The sequence below is a fragment of the Bombina bombina genome, chromosome 7 (genome assembly GCF_027579735.1).
Source record: "Bombina bombina isolate aBomBom1 chromosome 7, aBomBom1.pri, whole genome shotgun sequence".
Lineage (NCBI taxonomy): Eukaryota > Metazoa > Chordata > Amphibia > Anura > Bombinatoridae > Bombina > Bombina bombina.
The window spans coordinates 132,855,975-132,878,793 of NC_069505.1; the positions used below are offsets into that span (position 1 = coordinate 132,855,975).

Below are 22,819 nucleotides of genomic sequence, written 5' to 3' on the forward strand. Positions count from 1 at the left end.
ATCAGGAAGCTCTGCAAACCTCTTGTGCCGTAACACAGACAGCGCCGAAAACTGTCCCTTCAGGGGACTTGCAGAAAAGCCCTTCTCCAGTTCATCCTGGATAACAGAATAAGTAGGTCCTCCGCACCTTATGATAGATGCGACGAGCAACCAGCTTACGAGCTTGAAAGAAAGTTAAAAATAACTCTCTCAGAAAACCCTCTCTTGGCTAGGACTAAGCGTTCAATCTCAACGCAGTCAGCCTCAGAGACTCTATACATTGATGAACAAAGAGACCTTGCTCAGCAGATCCTTGCGACAAGGTAACTTACATGGAGGAGATTACATTCCCACTAGATCCGCAAACCTTATCCTTCACGGCCAAGTATCACTGACGCCTGCTTGACTCGAGCCACTACACTAGGAAGTAGTGGTAACGGTCGGAAAGGATAAATTAGTTTGAACCTCCAAGGCACCGCTAATGCACCTGTTAGCTCCGCCTGAGGATCCCTGTACCTCGACCCCTATCTGGGTAGCTTGGTATTGAGACGTTATAAGATCTTCCTCTTGCAAATCTATGCAAACACTCGGGATGGAGAGACCATTCTCCCGGATGAAAGGATTGGCTGCTGAGGAATCTGCTTCCCAGTTGTCCACACCTGGAATGTGGATCGCTGAAAGCAAATAAATGCGGGTCTCCCCCACACCAGAATCTGAGATACTTCCCTCAAAACTAGGGAGCTTATCGTTCCCCCTGATGGTTGATATAAGCCACCAAGGATAAATTGTTTGATTGGAATCTGATTAACTGGGACAAACCCAGCAGAGGCCAAGCCTTCAGAGCATTGTATATTGCCATTCTCCCGGATGAAAGGATTGGCTGCTGAGGAATCCGCTTTCCAGTTGTCCACACCTGGAATGTGGATCGCTGACAGCAAATAAATGCGGGTCTCCCCCACACCAGAATCCGAGATACTTCCCTCAAAACTAGGGAGCTTATCGTTCCCCCCTGTTGGTTGATATAAGCCACCGGGGATAAATTGTTTGATTGGAATCTGATTAACTGGGACAAACCCAGCAGAGGCCAAGCCTTCAGAGCATTGTATATTGCCTGAAGTTTCAAAATGAGATCAAGAGGGAGCTTTACCTCCTGAGACCAGATGCCCTGTGCCTTCCTGGCACCCCTAACGGCTCCTCATCCTGACAGACTCGCAACCGTAGTCACAATCACCCAGGATGGTCTTGAGAGGGACGTCCCTCAGGACAAGTGATCCGGACAAAATCACCAAGAAAGCGATTCTCCTGATTGGTTGCCCAGAGAAATCTTTTGAGACAGATCCGAATAATCGCCGTTCCACTAGTTCAGCATGCGCAGTTGCAACAGTCTGAGGTGAAACCTCGCAAAGGAAATGAAGTCCAAGCTGGACACCATGAGACCAATCACCTCCATACACCGAGCCACAGATGGCCTTAAGGAGATCTGGAGGGCAAGACATGTTGAAACTAGCTTGCAACGTCTCTGGTCTGTTAGAAATATTCTCATGTCTATGGACACTATTATAGTACCCGAAAATTCTACCCTGGTACTTGATACAAGAGCACTCTCTCTAGATTATCTGCCATCCATGGGATCGAAGAAGACAGAGGAGATATTCCAAATGGTCCACTCTTTGAAAAATGTCTTTAGCTAGACCAAACGGAAGGCAATATACTAGAAGTGCTGGTTAAGGAACGCAAACCTTAGGAACTGGAAGTGGTCCTTGAGGATTGGTACATGAGGGGAGCATCCTTAAGTTCTCTCGTGGTCATGAACTACCCCTCTCAAATGAGGGGACATTTAAAAACCTGCTTAAGCACTTTAGGTCCAGAATCGGACGGAAAGTTCCCTCCTTCTTAGAGACCAGGAAAAAGTTTGAATATTATCCCAAACCTCTCACTGCGATAGGCACCGGGACAATAACTCCTAGACAGATCCCGTACACACCCCAGAAAGGCTTCCCTCCTTTCTGCTCCGGAAGACAGGAGGAATTTGCCCTTGGGAGGCTGAGACTTAAAAACCTATCTTGTAACCCTAAACTATGACCTCCAGGACCCATGGATCCTGCACGTCCCTGAACCAAGCGACTGAAAATAGCGACATACTGCCCCCTACATGATCCAGAAGAGGACCGGGGATCGCCCATTCATGCCGACGTAGACTTGGCGGGCTTCTTGCTCTGCTTGGATTTATTCCAGGACTGAGCCAGCTTCCAAGAGCTCTTGGTTTGCTCTGGCTTAGCGGAGGAGTGCTGACATGGGCTTTATAAGAACGAAAATCGTCCCTTAGATTAGTTCATATACTCTTGCGGTAGAAGGGCATCCTTGCCCCCTGTGACCGTGGAGATAATTGAGTCCAGGCCTGGACCAGACAAAATCATTCCCTTAAAGGGAATCCGCAGACCATGACTTCAGCCAGAGCCCGAAGGGCCTGAACAGAAAAAGCTGAAGCCATAGCATTCAAGCAAATAAACTGCCTAATAGCAGCACAGATAAAAGAATTAACAACCCTCAAGGCGAGTTACGTCGAGAGGATCCTCCACCCCGATCAAATCCTATAAGGAGTCACACCAGAAGGTAGTTTCTCCAGTAACCGTGGCAACAGCCGCTGGCAGTTGAAACAAATATCCCGTATGTGGAAACATCTTTCTTAACAGAGTTTCCATCTCTTATCCATGGGCTCTTCAAACGAAGAACTATCCTCAAGCGGGATAGTAGTACGTTTAGCAAGGGTGAAGATAATGCCATCCCATTTAGGGACGGAACCTCACAACTCCATTGAGAGTCCAGGACCGGGGACAATTTGTTAAAGGTAGACAAAGGGGAAAAGGAATCCAATCCTGTCCCATTCATTCTTTATAATCTTCGCCATCTAACGGTAGCAGGGTACCACCCTGTCCTCAAACTCTATCCAATTTAGGAATTAAAGGTTCATCAGGCAAATTGGCCTCTGGAACCTCTGAATTCGCAAAAACTTCCTTTAGAAGAAAGCGCAAATACCTAAACTAAAGTCTGGTTCCTCCACAGCCGGAGGTTTAGAGGCAGCAGACTCTGACCCAGAATGCTCATACTCTGAAGTCTCAGAAAAAACTTCATCCTCGGATAACCCTCAGTTAAAGCCAATAAATTATCTGATGTACTCTGGGAAGGAGTGCAATATGTAACCTTTCGCTTGCGCTTAGCAGGGTGTGCTAAAGCATTAAAGGCCGCAGACACCGCCGTCTGAACTGCGCAGTAATGTCTGGTGAAAAAAGGCCCCCTCCAGATGGAGGATCAGCAATGCTAAGGGAAAACTGCATGTGTAGAGATATAATAATGTAGGGTACGCACCTCACTAGACGACAACTCCTCAGAGGTGGACGGCTCCGTGGTATCAACCATGTTTGATATTATCACATTATCAAGGCATATGAAACATAATTGAGAGGGTGGAACTATGGCCTCCTCACCTTATAAACAGGAATTACTCATTAGGAATAGAGGGAGTGCCCTCTAAAGTAACAGAATCCTCCATCGCTAGTGCAATAACCGGAGAACTAGAGAAATAAAACATCTTATTTTATTAAAAAAAACTGCACCCTTATACCCCAAAGGCAGGGGCACTCACCACCTCCTATGACCCAGACAGTACAGAGATTTATGACTCCTTTCTGATAAACACCTGGTCAGGAAAAAGGGAATGAATCACATGGTGCACAATGCAGGACCGTCCCTGCTATGAGAAAGCGGGCCAAGCTTGTAAGCTGCATGGCTCTCAAAGTGAAATCTGTATATTCCATAACAGCCTATGAGCCCATAACATCTCACACATAAAAGCAGCATAAAATCAAATAAACATATAAGATTATTCCCCCCCTGTTCAATAACCCCCCTAAGGAGATATTAACCCTTGATTTTGTACAGATAAAAGGAGTCAAACTGTGACCCTGTCTTCTTGAGCTATCATACATGTATAAAATATGAAACAATCTTTCCAGAATCTACGCCGTGGAACAGGAACACGGCCCTTCAAGTCTGACAGATAGTAGCATCACATCTGACATGGACTTGAGTGAAGAAAGCAGGCAGTGAAACTCTTCAACACTGATTGCCTATGGAGCTGTTAATATGAGTCTGGATGGTTTCGCAGAAAGACTCCCTGCATCTATGGACTCTAACTTTCATCCATGCTCTCACTGAGAGGCAGACAGGACTAATTAAAACTCCAGTCCCATCTCGAAGAGTACTACCCTCCATAAGAGACTACTCCTAAATCTTCTAACACTTATCTGCCAACCTCCTGTGACGAAAGGCAAAGAATGGCTGGGGTTATGAGGAAGTGGGGGAGGTATTTAAGCCTTTGGCTGGGGTGTCTTTGCCTCCTCCTGGTGGCCAGGTTCAGTATTTCCAACAAGTAAGGAATGCAGCTGTGGACTCTTCCCATATTAAGATGGAAAACTTCCACTTCTTGTTAACTCTACCAGCGAGTACTGAATGTGTATTGTTATTTTTATAATTTACAATGGTCTTTTTTTTTAAAAGTATATTTAAAATTAAAATGTGTTATCAAGTTTAAAGTCAGCTCCATATGAGATACTATATATATATATATATATATATATATATATATATATATATATATATATATATATATATATATATATATATATATATATATTTATATTAAATTACAACCTCAGTGTTTCCAGAAAAGAGATATTTAACAACAAAAAATAAAATATTCAGAGGAAGCCTGGGATGGAAACATGATAACCAGTAGCGTCACGGATACAGGTCCCATCCCCTCTCACTAGCGTGGTCTTCTCTACAGACAGGAGGAAGAAGTGAACAGTTAGGAGTCCTGGTAGGCAGCACTGGCTTTAGGCAAGTGCGGTAGGTGCACCGCACCTGGCATCTCGCTATAGGTACAATATATTATTTATTTTTTAAATTTTGAAGAGGTTAATACCTGAGCTCAGGCTTTTACAATATTGCTAGTTCTCTCCACTGCTGCTATCCAGAAATGCATTGATCATGTGAAGCTGCATTATCTCCTCTCTTGCTCTGTACTTTGCTTAAATGAAATAGAACTGGAGAAATCCCGGTAGGCTCAATGCACGCAGAGGAACTAATGGAAGCAGAAAGGCATCCTGCTGTATGTCAGAGATTAGTAGGCTTGTAATGTACATTCAGAGTGGATAAACAAGAACTTTGTTTTTGATGTGCCAGGTCATGGTGTTTACTGAGATCAAAGAACTTTCAGGAGATGCAGGGTCTCAGCAGTTGTTAGTGCAGTTTGTCATGCTTTTGGAATTTCCAGTTGTATAACGCCCACCTTTATTTAAGAGTGCATTGCCTTTCTGTAATATTTTTCTGTCTGTTTTTCAGTGTCTATTTTTATGTCAGTGTCTGAGTATGTCTGTCTTTATAGAGCCCTCAGTCATAATATCCTGTAACGCAGAACACAGTAAATATTCACATGTGATAGAATGAAACAGTGACAACTACAGGTAGAAATGAAAAGTCCAGGCACAAATTTTATTGTAACTGGTACTGCTCCGTTCTTTCTACAGACATGCTGCATTTTCCGTGATTACATTGCAGATCACAGCATGTTCTGCCTTGGGGCCAAAGTAAATGCCTGTGTAATAAGATGTCCCCTGGCTATGATGTACTCTGTGCTAAATATACCTGCTAATAGCCTGTGGGCTGGGTAAGTGCAATAAATATGTCTACTTACCTGACAAGCACTCACTCTACTGTGCTTACCAGCTGCCAAGGAAATCTGCTCCTGATAGCCCTGTACTGTACACGTGAGAGGAGAGGATCAAAGTGTGGAATATATCTACGAACCAACAGGAGGAGGCTAAGGGACCAGTCCCCGCAAGGCCAGTGACTAACTCTTCACTGGAAGTGATTATGCCACTACCCAATACTCCAATCTCCCCTCTGTCCCAAACAGCAGTTCTCTGAGGGGAAAAATGGTCTAAAATCAGTCTGAGGAGCCCTCTTAACAAAGAATCTGGAGCACCTCAATTCTTCACCTTCCACCTGTGGAGTCAAAGATAAGATTGGTTTACCAGTGGGATGGTTTAAGTGCTCTATGCAATGAAAATCAAGTAGCTTCCTTGCAAATTTAGTCAACTGAAGCCTCATTCTTGAAAGTACAGGTAGAACCCTGCTCCTACAGCGGGTTAGGGACCAGAGCCCCGCTGTAAAGTGAAAACCACCTTAAAGTGAAACAAGGCAGTTTTAGCTTTCTTTTCACTTGCCAGTGTGTTTAAAGACTTGTAAACATGTTTGAACTACCATATATTAGTGGTGCAATAGTGCTATGTTTAGTTTAACACCCGCACAGCACAGTATTCAATTAGTATACTATTCAATAAATACTGTACCTGTAAAAGTGACAATTACTGTAGTAAAATTTGCTAGACTATAGCACTGAGACACAGATTGCACTGTAATGCTGTAAACAGAGTGAACTAAGCATAACAAAATAGTGCCAGTCACTTTTCTCGCAAACTCACAAAGATTACAGCAGTTTCAAAATCCTTGGAGGTTGAACTTCAGCTCCACAAAGCACTGTAAAGTGAGGTATACCTGTAGTGGAAATTAACCTAGTAGAATGAGCAGTAATCCATTACAGTGGAGGCTGACCTGCCCCCAAGTATGCCAGGGAATCAAGAGTTTCTGCCAAGAAACAGCAGAAACTTTCTGTCCTTTTCTAGCACCAAAAAATTTTAAAAAAAGAAACTAGAAGTTTGTCTAAAATCCTTAGAGCATTGAAATATTATATCTGCGCTACTTACAACATCCAAAATATTCAAAGATCACTTGAAGCATTATTGGGGTTAGGACACAAAGAAAAGATAATTTCTCCGCTGAAGTTCTCTGTCTGAAGTTTCAAATGTGAGCATATACAATTTCAATCTATCGGTCCCTTTTGACGTACATAGCCCTCCCTGTCCTCCTTCGTCCGATTATGGTAATGTTGGACTGGAAAGACTTGTGACTACGAAAGGAGAGTTTGGAGGAAGCTGCCGATCTTTTACGGAAGCTGGGTGTGTAACAAACACTCTCTATGAGTTTCGCCTGGTAGCATCTAGGCTTGGTCAAGAGACTCCTTACTTATAGAGAATAAGGGGGATTATGCACTATTTTATTGATTGTAATAAATTACATTTGAATCAGAGATGCGCTGTCTGTTTTTTCTATCTTCACTACAGCATTTGACTACTTTGGACTAGAAACCCAAAGTAATTGACCAGCTGCACTCCTGTGATTCAAGGCTCTTATAAGGAGCAGGTTACCCTTAACCAGGACGCCACATACAGAGAGGAGATCTGTTATTAAGGACTGTTTGGTGACTTTTATAATATCTTCCTACCTTTTCTTAGTATCTAACAGTTTTATTTGTATTCTTGTATGTCCTATTGGATTATTTTACCATTAGGTAATAGCGCTGCTTTGGTTCGTTAGATAATAAAAACAATAGTACTTACCAATAGGCACCCTGGCACTACTGGAGGAGATCAGTAGAAAGTCAAACCAGAGGACACCTCTCACTGGAGAATAACAGGCACATTCTAAAGGCTATGACACACTGCAAGCGATGCGGCGCAAGGCAAAGCAGCTGCTTCGCTCCGCGTTGCATTGCTTCTGAAGTTCAAATATTTCATCTCTGAGCGCTTAGCTACGCGACCTGACGCAGCAGAGTGCTCAGAGATGAAAAGGCAGGACACACTGAGCGCACACAGCCGCATGTACATGCTGCGCGTCGCTCCGCTTGCAGTGTGTCACAGCCTTTATTCTTCACCTTCCTCCAGCAGAGGCAAAGACAAGATTAGTTTAAAGTGAAGTGGGAGGTGCTTTATAGAGGTTTTAAGGCTTTGGGAATATTTGCCTTCTCCTAGTGGCAGGGAAGAGTAATTCCCAGGAGTAATAGATCATGGACTCACCCCCTGTAAAAAAAAGAAAGATACACTAGATTCTAGTGAACTCATAAAGCAACCTGCACATTTTAAAGTTTGACAGCTCATTCTACTACAACTATAGCTGCACCCTGGCCATAGTGAATGCAAATAATTAATAGGCAAGCCATATTTAGTCATTTTGTATTAAACATATTGCAGATAAAGGTGTTAAAATTGAGAGTAATCTTGTCTATTTTTCCCAGCTGGTAGAAGGCACTGGGACAACATCCATTAAGCTCACCACCTCCATGCACTGGGTAACAGTTGAAAACAGTGTGCTATAACCTGGCACATGCTGATGAAGCTTGAGTTTGAACTCTTCCATCCAAGACAGCAGCATGGACACAGAGTCTATTATAAACCCTAGTAAGGAGTAGTTGGGACTAGAGAGCATTTATGCACCAGTTGCGTCTGCATAGTATAAACAGTAAAACACTGCTTTTAACTGCCTTCTGAAGAGGAACATGCATTTTCCAGATAAAAGGAGCCACTGAAACGCTGGAGTACAAGAGACCATCAGTAAAGCCCCTAGTACTTTGTGGCTTCACAGCCCCCAGAGATTCCACCAAACTGTTAATACTCGTCTTAAAAAATAAAAAAAAAATCAGAGGAATGTCACGATCCCTGAGAATCAGGATGAGCATATATACATTATTTTGAGGCTATAGTTAACAAACTGAATGTCTTGCACTACTTGTAGGATAGCTTGAATAACTTCCAGCTTAAAGGATGGAACCTTCAGAAACTGTTTGGAACTTCAGATCCAGGATGGGATAAAATGTTCCTTCATTTTTGAGAACTAAGAAAAGTTTTGAGTGAAAACCCTGACCCTGATTTCCCAAAGAAGCCTGAGCAATAACCCCTTTCCCTTATAGATCCACAATGCAGGAGAGAAATTCCTCTCAGGCACAGCTGCACCAAAAACAGATTTTGTATATTTGTAATACCAGGAACTTGAAACTCAATTTTTCTCTCTTTATTCAGCTAGAGCAAACTATTTTAAACAACTTTCCAATTTAATTCTGTTATCAATTTATCTTTTTCGAATGGGCAGCAATGCACTACTAGGAGTTAGCTAAACACATCAGTAATCCAATTATAAGAGGTATATTTGTACAGCAGCAATCGCCCAGCTCTTGAGCCTAGGTATGCTTTTTAACAAAGGATACCAAGAGGATGAAGCAAATTAGATAACAGAAGTAAAATGGAGAGTTGTTTAAAATGGTATGCTCTATCTGGATCATTAAAGAATGGGTTTCCTCTCCCTTTAAAAGATCTGAAACACCGACTTGGAGGTATAAGTGGACTTCTTGGCTTGTTTCATTTTTGATGAGCTAGGCATCCTTGCAGTCTTGGACGATCTGGCAACTTTAGGAGGAAGAGGCAGCCTTTGATATCTGGAATTAAGAAAGTATTGACAAAGTCCAGCAGTTCTAAACCCCTTATCCCCCACTCAAGGAATTTACCTCGAAAGGGCAGTGACACAAGTCTGCTCTAAAAAAAACATAATTTATGCTTACCTGATAAATTTATTTCTCGTGTAGTGAAATGTGGGATATTCTCCTTCCCAACAGGAAGTTGCAAGAGGATCACCCACAGCAGAGCTGCTACATAGCTCCTCCCCTCACTGCCATATCCAGTCATTCGACCGAAACAAGACGAGAAAGGAGAAACCATAGGGTGCAGTGGTGACTGTAGTTTAATTAAAATTTAGACCTGCCTTAAAAGGACAGGGCGGGCCGTGGACTGGATACACTACAAGAGAAATAAATTTATCAGGTAAGCATAAATTATGTTTTCTCTTGTTAAGTGTATCCAGTCCACGGATCATCCATTACTTGTGGGATACCAATACCAAAGCTAAAGTACACGGATGATGGGAGGGACAAGGCAGGAACTTAAATGGAAGGAACCACTGCCTGTAGAACCTTTCTCCCAAAAACAGCCTCCGAAGAAGCAAAAATGTCAAATTTTTAAAATTTTGAAAAGGTGTGAAGCGAAGACCAAGTCGCAGCCTTGCAAATCTGTTCAACAGAGGCCTCATTTTTAAAGGCCCAGGTGGAAGCCACAGCTCTAGTAGAATGAGCTGTAATCCTTTCAGGGGGCTGCTGTCCAGCAGTCTCATAGGCTAAGCGTATTATGCTCCGAAGCCAAAAGGAGAGAGAGGTTGCCGAAGCTTTTTGACCTCTCCTCTGTCCAGAGTAAACGACAAACAGGGCAGATGTTTGACGAAAATCTTTAGTAGCCTGTAAGTAAAACTTCAAGGCACGGACTACGTCCAGATTATGCAAAAGACGTTCCTTCTTTGAAGAAGGATTAGGACACAATGATGGAACAACAATCTCTTGATTGATATTCCTGTTAGAAACCACTTTAGTTAAAAACCCAGGTTTGGTAGGCAGAACTACCTTGTCTGAATGAAAAATCAGATAAGGAGAATCACCATGTAAGGCAGATAACTCAGAGAATCTTCGAGCCGAGGAAATAGCCATCAAAAACAGAACTTTCCAAGATAAAAGTTTAATATCAATGGAATGAAGGGGTTCAAACGGAACTCCCTGAAGAACTTTAAGAACCAAGTTTAAGCTCCACGGGGGAGCAACAGTTTTAAACACAGGCTTAATCCTAACCAAAGCCTGACAAAATGCCTGGACGTCTGGAACTTCTGCCAGACGCTTGTGCAAAAGAATAGACAGAGCAGAGATCTGTCCTTTCAAAGAACTAGCTGATAAGCCTTTGTCCAAACCCTCTTGGAGAAAGGACAATATCCTAGGAATCCTAACCTTACTCCATGAGTAACTCTTGGATTCACACCAATAAAGATATTTACGCCATATCTTATGGTAGATTTTCCTGGTGACAGGCTTCCGAGCCTGTATTAAAGGTATCAATGACTGACTCGGAGAAGCCACGCCTTGATAGAATCAAGCGTTCAATCTCCATGCAGTCAGTCTCAGAGAATGTAGATTTGGATGATTGAAAGGACCTTGTATTAGATGGTCCATGGTGGAAGAGATGACATGTCCACTAGGTCTACATACCAGGTCCTGCGTGGCCACGCAGGCGCTATCAGAATCACCGATGCTCTCTCCTGTTTGATTTTGGCAATCAGTCGAGGGAGCAGAGGAAACGGTGGAAACACATAGGCCAGGTTGAAGAACCAAGGAGCTGCTAGAGCATCTATCAGCGTTGCTCCCGGGTCCCTGGACCTGGATCCGTAACAAGGAAGCTTGGCGTTCTGGCGAGACGCCATGAGATCCAGTTCTGGTTTGCCCCAACGATGGACCAGTTGAGCAAACACCTCCGGATGGAGTTCCCACTCCCCCGGATGAAAAGTCTGACGACTTAGAAAATCCGCCTCCCAGTTCTCTACACCTGGGATGTGGATCGCTGACAGGTGGCAAGAGTGAGTTTCTGCCCAGCGAATTATCTTTGAGACTTCTAACATCGCTAGGGAACTCCTGGTTCCCCCTTGATAGTTGATGTAAGCCACAGTCATGATGTTGTCCGACTGAAATCTGATGAACCTCAGTGTTGCTAACTGAGGCCAAGCTAGAAGAGCATTGAATATTGCTCTTAACTCCAGAATATTTATTGGGAGGAGTTTCTCCTCCTGAGTCCACGATCCCTGAGCCTTCAGGGAGTTCCAGACTGCGCCCCAACCTAGAAGGCTGGCATCTGTTGTTCTAATCATCCAATCTGGCCTGCGAAAGGTCATACCCTTGGACAGATGGACCCGAGAAAGCCACCAGAGAAGAGAATCTCTGGTCTCTTGATCCAGATTTAGTAGAGGAGACAAATCTGAGTAATCCCCATTCCACTGACTTAGCATGCATAATTGCAGCGGTCTGAGATGCAGGCGCGCAAATGGCACTATGTCCATTGCCGCTACCATTAAGCCGATTACTTCCATGCACTGAGCCACTGACGGGCGTGGAATGGAATGAAGGACACGGCAAGCATTTAGAAGTTTTGATAACCTGGACTCCGTCAGGTAAATTTTCATCTCTACAGAATCTATAAGAGTCCCTAGGAAGGAGACTCTTGTGAGTGGTGATAGAGAACTCTTTTCGACGTTCACTTTCCACCCATGCGACCTCAGAAATGCCAGAACTATCTCTGTATGAGACTTGGCAATTTGAAAGCTTGACGCCTGTATCAGGATGTCGTCTAGATACGGAGCCACCGCTATGCCTTGCGGTCTTAGAACCGCCAGAAGTGAGCCCAAAACCTTTGTAAAAATTCTCGGGGCAGTGGCCAACCCGAAGGGAAGAGCTACAAATTGGTAATGCCTGTCTAGAAAGGCAAACATTAGGAACCGATGATGATCTTTGTGAATCGGTATGTGAAGGTAGGCATCCTTTAAGTCCACTGTGGTCATGTACTGACCCTCTTGGATCATGGGTAGGATGGTCCGAATAGTTTCCATTTTGAATGATGGAACTCTGAGGAATTTGTTTAAGATCTTTAGATCCAAGATTGGTCTGAAGGTTCCCTCTTTCTTGGGAACCACAAACAGATTTGAATAAAATCCCTTTCCTTGTTCCGTCCGTGGAACTGGATGGATCACTCCCATTACTAGGAGGTCTTGCACACAGCTTAGGAATGCCTCTTTCTTTATCTGGTTTGATGATAACCTTGAAAGATGAAATCTCCCTTGTGGAGGAGAAGCTTTGAAGTCCAGACGATATCCCTGAGATATGATCTCCAACGCCCAGGGATCCTGAACATCTCTTGCCCACGCCTGGGCGAAGAGAGAAAGTCTGCCCCCCACTAGATCCGTTCCCGGATAGGGGGCCGTTCCTTCATGCTGTCTTGGGGGCAGCAGCAGGCTTCCTGGCCTGCTTGCCCTTGTTCCAGGACTGGTTAGGTTTCCAGGCCTGTCTGGAATGAGCAACAGTTCCCTCTGGTTTTGAAGGGGAGGAAGTTGATGCTGCTCCTGCCTTGAAATTTCGAAAGGCACGAAAATTAGACTGTTTGGCCTTTGATTTGGCCCTGTCCTGAGGAAGGGTATGACCCTTGCCTCCAGTAATGTCAGCAATAATTTCCTTCAAGCCAGGCCCGAATAAGGTCTGCCCCTTGAAAGGAATGTTGAGTAATTTAGACTTTGAAGTCACGTCAGCTGACCAGGATTTAAGCCATAGCGCCCTACGCGCCTGGATGGCGAATCCGGAATTCTTAGCCGTTAGTTTAGTCAAATGAACAATGCCATCAGAAACAAATGAGTTAGCTAGCTTAAGCGTTCTAAGCTTGTCAATAATTTCATTCAATGGAGCTGTCTGGATGGCCTCTTCCAGGGCCTCAAACCAGAATGCCGCCGCCGCAGCAGTGACAGGCGCAATGCATGCAAGGGGCTGTAAAATAAAACCTTGTTGAATAAACATTTTCTTAAGGTAACCCTCCAATTTTTTATCCATTGGATCTGAAAAAGCACAACTGTCCTCAACCGGGATAGTGGTACGCTTTGCTAAAGTAGAAACTGCTCCCTCCACCTTAGGGACCGTCTGCCATAAGTCCCGTGTAGTGGCGTCTATTGGAAACATTTTTCTAAATATAGGCGGTGGGGAAAAGGGCACACTGGGTCTATCCCACTCCTTGCTAATAATTTCTGTAAGCCTTTTAGGTATAGGAAAAACGTCAGTACACACCGGCACCGCATAGTATCTATCCAGCCTACACAATTTCTCTGGAATTGCAACTGTGTTACAGTCATTCAGAGCAGCTAATACCTCCCCAAGCAATACACGGAAGTTCTCAAGCTTAAATTTAAAATTAGAAATCTCTGAATCAGGTTTCCCCGAGTCAGAGATGTCACCCACAGACTGAAGCTCTCCGTCCTCATGTTCTGCATACCGTGACGCAGTATCAGACATGGCTCTAACAGCATTTGCGCGCTCTGTATCTCTCCTAACCCCAGAGCTATCGCGCTTGCCTCTTAATTCAGGCAATCTAGATAATACCTCTGACAGGGTATTATTCATGATTGCAGCCATGTCCTGCAAGGTAATCGCTATGGGCATCCCTGATGTAATTGGCACCATATTAGCGTGCGTCCCCTGAGCGGGAGGCGAAGGGTCTGACACGTGGGGAGAGTTAGTCGGCATAACTTCCCCCTCGACAGAACCCTCTGGTGATAATTCTTTTATAGATAAAGACTGATCTTTACTGTTTAAGGTGAAATCAATACATTTAGTACACATTCTCCTATGGGGCTCCACTATGGCTTTCAAACATAATGAACAAGTAGGTTCCTCTGTGTCAGACATGTTTAAACAGACTAGCAATGAGACTAGCAAGCTTGGAAAACACTTTAAAACAAGTTTACAAGCAATATAAAAAAACGTTACTGCGCCTTTAAGAAACACAAATTTTCCCAAATTTTGAAATAACAGTGAAAAAATGCAGTTACACTAACAAAATTTTTACAGTGTATGTAATAAGTTAGCAGAGCATTGCACCCACTTGCAAGATTAACCCCTTAATACCAAAAACGGAATAACAAATGACAAAAACGTTTTTTAAACAGTCACAACTGCCACAGCTCTACTGTGGCTTTTTACCTCCCTCAATACGACTTTTGAAGCCTTTTGAGCCCTTCAGAGAAGTCCTGGATCATGCAGGAAGAAGCTGGATGTCTGTGTCTGTAATTTTTGCTGTGCAAAAAAAACGCCAAAATAGGCCCCTCCCACTCATATTACAACAGTGGGAAGCCTCAGGGAACTGTTTCTAGGCAAAATTCAAGCCAGCCATGTGGAAAAAACTAGGCCCCCAATAAGTTTTATCACCAAACATATGTAAAAAACGATTAAACATGCCAGCAAACGTTTTAAAATACACTTTTATAAGAGTATGTATCTCTATTAATAAGCCTGATACCAGTTGCTATCACTGCATTTAAGGCTTTAGTTACATTACTTCGGTATGAGCAGCATTTTCTAGCAAATTCCATCCCTAGAAAAATATTTTAACTGCACATACCTTATTGCAGGAAAACCTGCACGCTATTCCCCCTCTGAAGTTACCTCACTCCTCAGAATATGTGAGAACAGCAAAGGATCTTAGTTACTTCTGCTAAGATCATAGAAAACGCAGGCAGATTCTTCTTCTAAATACTGCCTGAGATAAACAGTACACTCCGGTACCATTTAAAAATAACAAACTTTTGATTGAAGAAATAAACTAAGTATAAAACACCACAGTCCTCTTACGACCTCCATCTTAGTTGAGAGTTGCAAGAGAATGACTGGATATGGCAGTGAGGGGAGGAGCTATGTAGCAGCTCTGCTGGGGGTGATCCTCTTGCAACTTCCTGTTGGGAAGGAGAATGTCCCACAAGTAATGGATGATCCGTGGACTGGATACACTTAAGAGAAACATAATTTATGCTTACCTGATAAATTAAATTATTTTATGGTGATAAGAGTCCATGATCCATTACTCATGGGCATTATCTTCCCTACCACTAGAAGGGGGCAAAGATTCCCAAACCCCAAGAGCTCTATAAAACCATCCCACCTAATCATACCTTAGCCAAGGAAAAGTGAGGTTAGAGAAAGTTGCGTCTGCATAGTATAAACAGTAAAACACTGTGATTGACTGCCTTCTGAAGAGGAACATGCACCAGAATATTTTCCAGATAAAAAGGAGCCACTGAAATGTCTGGAGTACAAGCGACTATCAGTAAAGTCCCTAGTACTTTGTGGCTCCACAGTCCCCAGTGTCCACCAAACTGTTAACACTCCTCTTAAAATAATCTTTCTTTAGAGAAAGAAACAAGAGACGAAAAGGAGCAGGGAATGTGCTTAAAAAAAGACCCCAAAAAACTTAAAATAAACATAGGGTAGGGTCTCAAGTTTTATGTTTTCTTTCATACAGGTGGTCAGAGCCCACAATTTATTACTCATGGGTAAAGGGAGGGATTAAAAAACCCCATCTATTTCACTGAGAATATAAGTCCACAACCCCAATAAAAGATAAAATCTCTTAAAATCATATTATTTTAATATTTTCCAAATGCACATAAATAAATCAAATAGGCAAAGAATCAAACTGAAACAACTGCCTGAAGCACCTTTCTACCAAAAGCTGCCTAAGAGGAAGCAAACACTTCAAAATGGTAGAACTTCGAAAAAAGTATGCATAGAATACCAAGTAGCTGCCTTGCAAATTTGGTCAACTTAAGCCTCATTCTAAAAGGCCCATGGAGTGGCAACTGATCTACCAGAATGAGCAGCAATCCATTGCTATGGAGACTGACCTGTCTCCAAATAAGCCTTGTGAATCAAAAATAATTTTTCCCGCAAAACCAAACTGTCATAGCATAAGAAAGACAGAAGGTAAAAAACCTACTAAAGTAAGGACCATGCACAAAATCAATTGCCTGCTATAAGGGAAACCATCTGTTGTGCACTAACCCAACAAATGATGGCAAAAAAATACCCCTTATAGTGCGCAAGGCTGGCGCTAAAACCCCCCAAAAAACTAGGCACCCAAAATAACTGATGCACGTAAACAAACTATAAGGGGAATAATAATGAATGATTCTGTCATATATACTGTATGTATATATATATATATATATATATATATATATATATATATATATATATATATATATATATATACACACAGACACATACAGTATATACACTCACTGGCCACTTTATTAGTTACACCTTGCTAGTACCGGGTTGGACCCCTTTTTGCCTTCCAAACTACTTTAATTCTTTGTGGCATAGATTCAACAAAGTGTTGGAAACATTCCTCAGAGATTTTGGTCCATATTGACATGATAGCATCACACAGTTGCTGCAGATTTGTCGGCTGCACATCCATGATGCGAATCTCCTATTCCACTACATCCCAAAGGTGCTCTATTGGATTGAGATCTGGTGACTGTGGAGGCCATTGGAGTACAGTGAACTCATTGTCATGTTCAAGAAACCAGTTTGAGATGATTTGAGCTTTGTGACATTGTGCATTATCCTGCTGGAAGTAGCCATTAAAAGATGGATACACTGTTGTCATAGAGGGATGGACATGGTCAGCAACATTACTCAGGTAGGCCATTGTGTTTAAACGATGCTAAATTAGTACTAAGGGGCGCAAAGTGTGCAAAGAAAATATCCCCCACAACATTCCACCACTACCACGAATTGTTGATATAAGGCAGGATGGATCCATGCTTTCATGTTTACTCCAAATTCTGACCCTACCATCTGAATGTTGCAGCTGAAATTGAGACTCATCAGACTAGGCAATGTTTTTCCAATCTTTTATTGTCCAAGTTTGGTGAGCCTGTGCGTATTGTAGCCTCAGTTTCCTGTTCTTAGCTGACAGGAGTGGCACCCGGTGTGGTCTTCTGCTGCTGTAGCATATCTGCTTCAAGGTTTGACGTGTTGTGCGTTCAGAGATGGTATTCTGCATACCTTGGATGTAACGAGTGGTTATTTCAGTTACTGTTGCATCTCTAACCAGTCTGCCCACTCTCCTCTGACATCAACAAGGCATTTTCGTCCACACAACTGCCGCTCACTGGATATTTTTTCTTTTTCGGCCCATTCTCTGTAAACCCTAGAGATGGTTGGGCGTGAAAATCCCAGTAGATCAGCAGTTTTATAAATACTCAGACCAGCCCGTCTGGACCTAACAACCATGCCATGATCAAAGTCACTTAAATCCCCTTTTTTCCCCATTCTGATGCTCGGTTTGAACTTTAGCAAGTCGTCTTCACCATGTCTAGATTCCTAAATACATTATAACCCATAATGCACAAACATAGCCATAAAGTGTCTTATAAGGATAATAAAAAAAATAATACTTATACACTCATCCACCATCCAAGTAGCAGACAGCCAAATCAGTACTGAAACATATCAGCAGAGGTAATGGAATAAGAGTATATTTTAGATGCATAAATGGAGGCAACAAACAAGTCCTGCGACCAATTATAGAAAGTTTATGAAGAAATTCCCACAAAGTGAATAAATCTGACAAGCACTGCACTCTGAGTGGAAACTGGGCCTTAAAATACACTGAAACCCCCACTCTGAGAAGAAAACGCATGCACAGCTTCATTCTTCAGCCACCACCAGCGGAGGCAAAGAAAAGACTAAGGTATGGTGAGGTGGGAGGGATTATATAGAGCTCTTGAGGTTTGGGAATCTTTGCCTCCTCCACCTAGTGGTAGGGAAGGTAATTGCCATGAGTAATGGATTGACTCCAACCACCTGTATGAAAGAAATAGTAGCAGTTTTAGCATTGATATGAACCATTTCAACAGACCCAGAAGAAAATTGCTTGTAAGGAAAGGCACACATCTTTCCGGAAGGTGACCATATCAGCCATTGCTGAATGTACATATTCTTTAAAATTAATGGATAGCAGTAGAGCCCTCCGAGGGTTCAGATTAAGGAGCATTAAGACCCTGTCCACCAGGAGAGATGTAGTGAAACTTCCCTGTCTAGGATTAGAAATATGCTTAACGCATTGAAACAGAGAGGACAAAAAACAGGCAAAATTACAAAGTACATATAAATATTAGGGGGTTACATGACCAGTAGATCTCTCCACACCTTTAGCTGATAGTCAAAGACCTGAGCTTAACCTGAATTCTCTATAGATTATAAAGCAGACACAAGTATAGCACAATGTGCACAACTGAGAGAAAGAAAGTCACTAGCCAATTCAAACCTTGCTAAACTATTTTTAAATTAAGCAAATTACACACAATGCATCCATAATGCTGTGTAAATTGCAGGTGTTTGGGGCTATACAAACTCCAAAAGGAGCCTGCATTATGAGTGACACTGATCCTGCTGATATGTTAGTGTCTGTACCGTAACCTCTAAAAGAAACAGTACATGTTTTATCCAAAAGTATAAAACAAAAAAAAACATTTCAGCCTAGTGTTCACTTGGTCTGAAAGTATTAAACAATGTCTAGATGTTCTGGGAATAGTCAAAAGGGTTGTGGAAGTTGAAATTACTACTTACCTGTAGCACCTTCCTCTACCTTGCATAGCACAACAGTCTGCATTCAGGCCCATCTAAGGAAGACCAGGGAGCACCACACTGTAGACCAGAGGATTAGTGGATAAAGCCATATTTTACCTAAGGTGACTTTGCCTCCTTGAGTTGGACACAAGATATATCCCTTTGCGCCATTATATGAATTTTTTCTTCTTTAATTTATTTTACTATGGCTTGTAATTACTAGGGCCTTTTGAAACTTTACACCATTAGAGGAAGTCTGAATATTGGCAAGAGTAATTTATTTAAGACTATTGTACTCACTTCCAACTTTATTTACAACCCCCCCCCCCCCCCATCATTTATGCTTACCTGATAAATTAATTTATTTCATGGTGGAGAGAATCCACAATCCATTACTCTTCTCGACCACTAGGAGGAGGCAAAGATTCCCAAACAACAAGAGCTCTATAAAACCACTCCCACATACCTTAGTCTAACATATAGCCAAGCAAAGTCAGGTAAGAAATAAGAATAAGAGCCAAAAACGGAGCAGGGAAAGAGAGATGTGTTGAAGTAGAAACTAACCCCATAAAAACCATAAGAGTGGGGTCACGTGGACGCTCACCACCATAAAATAAATTAATTTATCAGGTAAGCATAAATGATATATTTTTTAAAACATGTGGTGAGAGTCCATGATCCATTACTATTCAGAATGAATACCCAAGCTGTGGATTCTATGAGTAATAACATCATAAAGGGAGGGATTTCAAAAAACAGAATATATGCTTACCTGATAAATTACTTTATCCAATGGTGTGTCCGGTCCACGGCGTCATCCTTACTTGTGGGATATTCTCTTCCCCAACAGGAAATGGCAAAGAGCCCAGCAAAGCTGGTCACATGATCCCTCCTAGGCTCCGCCTACCCCAGTCATTCGACCGACGTACAGGAGGAAATATGCATAGGAGAAACCATATGATACCGTGGTGACTGTAGTTAGAGAAAATAATTCATCAGACCTGATTAAAAAACCAGGGCGGGCCGTGGACCGGACACACCGTTGGAGAAAGTAATTTATCAGGTAAGCATAAATTCTGTTTTCTCCAACATAGGTGTGTCCGGTCCACGGCGTCATCCTTACTTGTGGGAACCAATACCAAAGCTTTAGGACACGGATGATGGGAGGGAGCAAATCAGGTCACCTAAACGGAAGGCACCACAGCTTGCAAAACCTTTCTCCCAAAAATAGCCTCCGAAGAAGCAAAAGTATCAAATTTGTAAAATTTGGCAAAAGTGTGCAGAGAAGACCAAGTCGCTGCCTTACATATCTGGTCAACAGAAGCCTCGTTCTTGAAGGCCCATGTGGAAGCCACAGCCCTAGTGGAGTGAGCTGTGATTCTTTCAGGAGGCTGCCGTCCGGCAGTCTCATAAGCCAATCGGATAATGCTTTTAAGCCAAAAAGAAAGAGAGGTAGAAGTTGCTTTTTGACCTCTCCTTTTACCCGAATAAACAACAAACAAAGATGTTTGTCTGAAATCTTTAGTAGCCTCTAAATAGAATTTTAGAGCACGGACTACGTCCAAATTGTGTAACAAACGTTCCTTCTTTGAAACTGGATTCGGACACAAAGAAGGTACAACTATCTCCTGGTTAATATTTTTGTTGGAAACAACTTTCGGAAGAAAACCAGGCTTAGTACGCAAAACCACCTTATCTGCATGGAACACCAGATAGGGCGGAGAACACTGCAGAGCAGATAACTCTGAAACTCTTCTAGCAGAAGAAATTGCAACCAAAAACAAAACTTTCCAAGATAATAACTTAATATCTACGGAATGTAAGGGTTCAAACGGAACCCCTTGAAGAACTGAAAGAACTAGATTTAGACTCCAGGGAGGAGTCAAAGGTCTGTAAACAGGCTTGATTCTAACCAGAGCCTGAACAAACGCTTGAACGTCTGGCACAGCTGCCAGCCTTTTGTGAAGTAAAACAGATAAAGCAGAGATCTGTCCCTTCAGAGAACTTGCAGATAATCCTTTCTCCAAACCTTCTTGTAGAAAGGATAGAATCTTAGGAATTTTTATCTTGTTCCATGGGAATCCTTTAGATTCACACCAACAGATATATTTTTTCCATATTTTATGGTAAATCTTTCTAGTTACAGGCTTTCTAGCCTGAATCAGAGTATCTATTACAGAATCTGAAAACCCACGCTTTGATAAAATCAAGCGTTCAATCTCCAAGCAGTCAGTTGGAGGGAAACCAGATTCGGATGTTCGAATGGACCTTGAACAAGAAGGTCCTGTCTCAAAGGTAGCTTCCATGGTGGAGCCGATGACATATTCACCAGGTCTGCATACCAAGTCCTGCGTGGCCACGCAGGAGCTATCAAGATCACCGAAGCCCTCTCCTGATTGATCCTGGCTACCAGCCTGGGAATGAGAGAAACGGTGGGAATACATAAGCTAGGTTGAAGGTCCAAGGTGCTACTAGTGCATCTACTAGAGTCGCCTTGGGATCCCTGGATCTGGACCCGTAACAAGGAACCTTGAAGTTCTGACGAGAGGCCATCAGATCCATGTCTGGAATGCCCCATAATTGAGTTATTTGGGCAAAGGTTTCCGGATGGAGTTCCCACTCCCCCGGATGGAATGTCCGCCGACTCAGAAAATCCGCTTCCCAATTTTCCACTCCTGGGATGTGGATTGCAGAAGAGTGGCAGGAGTGATCCTCCGCCCATTGAATTATCTTGGTCACTTCCTCCATCGCCAGGGAACTCCTTGTTCCCCCCTGATGGTTGATATATGCAACAGTCGTCATGTTGTCTGATTGAAACCTTATGAATTTGGCCTTTGCTAGATGAGGCCAAGCTTTGAGAGCATTGAATATCGCTCTCAGTTCCAGAATGTTTATGGGGAGAAGAGATTCTTCCCGAGACCATAGACCCTGAGCTTTCAGGGGTTCCCAGACCGCGCCCCAGCCCACCAGACTGGCGTCGGTCGTGACAATGACCCACTCTGGGGTCTTTTGATCTACTTGAATCGTCTGAGACAAGTCTGTATAATCCCCATTCCACTGTCTGAGCATGCACAGTTGTAATGGTCTTAGATGAATTCGTGCAAAAGGAACTATGTCCATTGCTGCAACCATCAATCCTATTACTTCCATGCACTGCGCTATGGAAGGACGAAGAACAGAATGAAGTACTTGACAAGAGCTTAGAAGTTTTGATTTTCTGACCTCTGTCAGAAAAATCCTCATTTCTAAGGAATCTATTATTGTTCCCAAGAAGGGAACTCTTGTTGACGGGGACAGAGAACTTTTTTCTTTGTTCACTTTCCATCCGTGAGATCTGAGAAAGGCTAGGACGATGTCCGTATGAGCCTTTGCTTTTGACAGAGACGACGCTTGAATCAGGATGTCGTCCAAGTAAGGTACTACTGCAATGCCCCTTGGTCTTAGAACCGCTAGAAGGGACCCTAGTACCTTTGTGAAAATTCTCGGAGCAGTGGCTAATCCGAATGGAAGTGCCACAAACTGGTAATGCTTGTCCAGAAAAGCGAACCTTAGGAACTGATGATGTTCCTTGTGGATAGGAATATGTAGGTACGCATCCTTTAAATCCACCGTGGTCATAAATTGACCTTCCTGGATGGTAGGAAGGATCGTTCGAATGGTTTCCATTTTGAACGATGGAACCCTGAGAAATTTGTTTAGGATCTTGAGATCTAAAATTGGTCTGAATGTTCCCTCTTTTTTGGGAACTCTGAACAGGTTGGAGTAAAACCCCATCCCTTGTTCTCCTATTGGAACTGGATGAATTACTCCCATCTTTAACAGGTCTTCTACACAATGTAAGAATGCCTGTCTTTT

General features: G+C 42.8%; 1 protein-coding gene across 1 annotated transcript in view; it reads right to left on the minus strand.

Moving 5' to 3' along the window:
• Nucleotides 1-9,237: 9,237 nt before the first annotated feature.
• Nucleotides 9,238-22,819, minus strand: part of CKAP5 (cytoskeleton associated protein 5) — a 397,759-nt gene continuing 384,177 nt past the window's right edge. Inside the window, exon 38 of the mRNA XM_053689307.1 lies at nucleotides 9,238-9,367. Within this exon, the coding sequence (XP_053545282.1) occupies nucleotides 9,238-9,367 (130 nt within the window). The remainder of the gene's footprint in view (nucleotides 9,368-22,819) is intronic.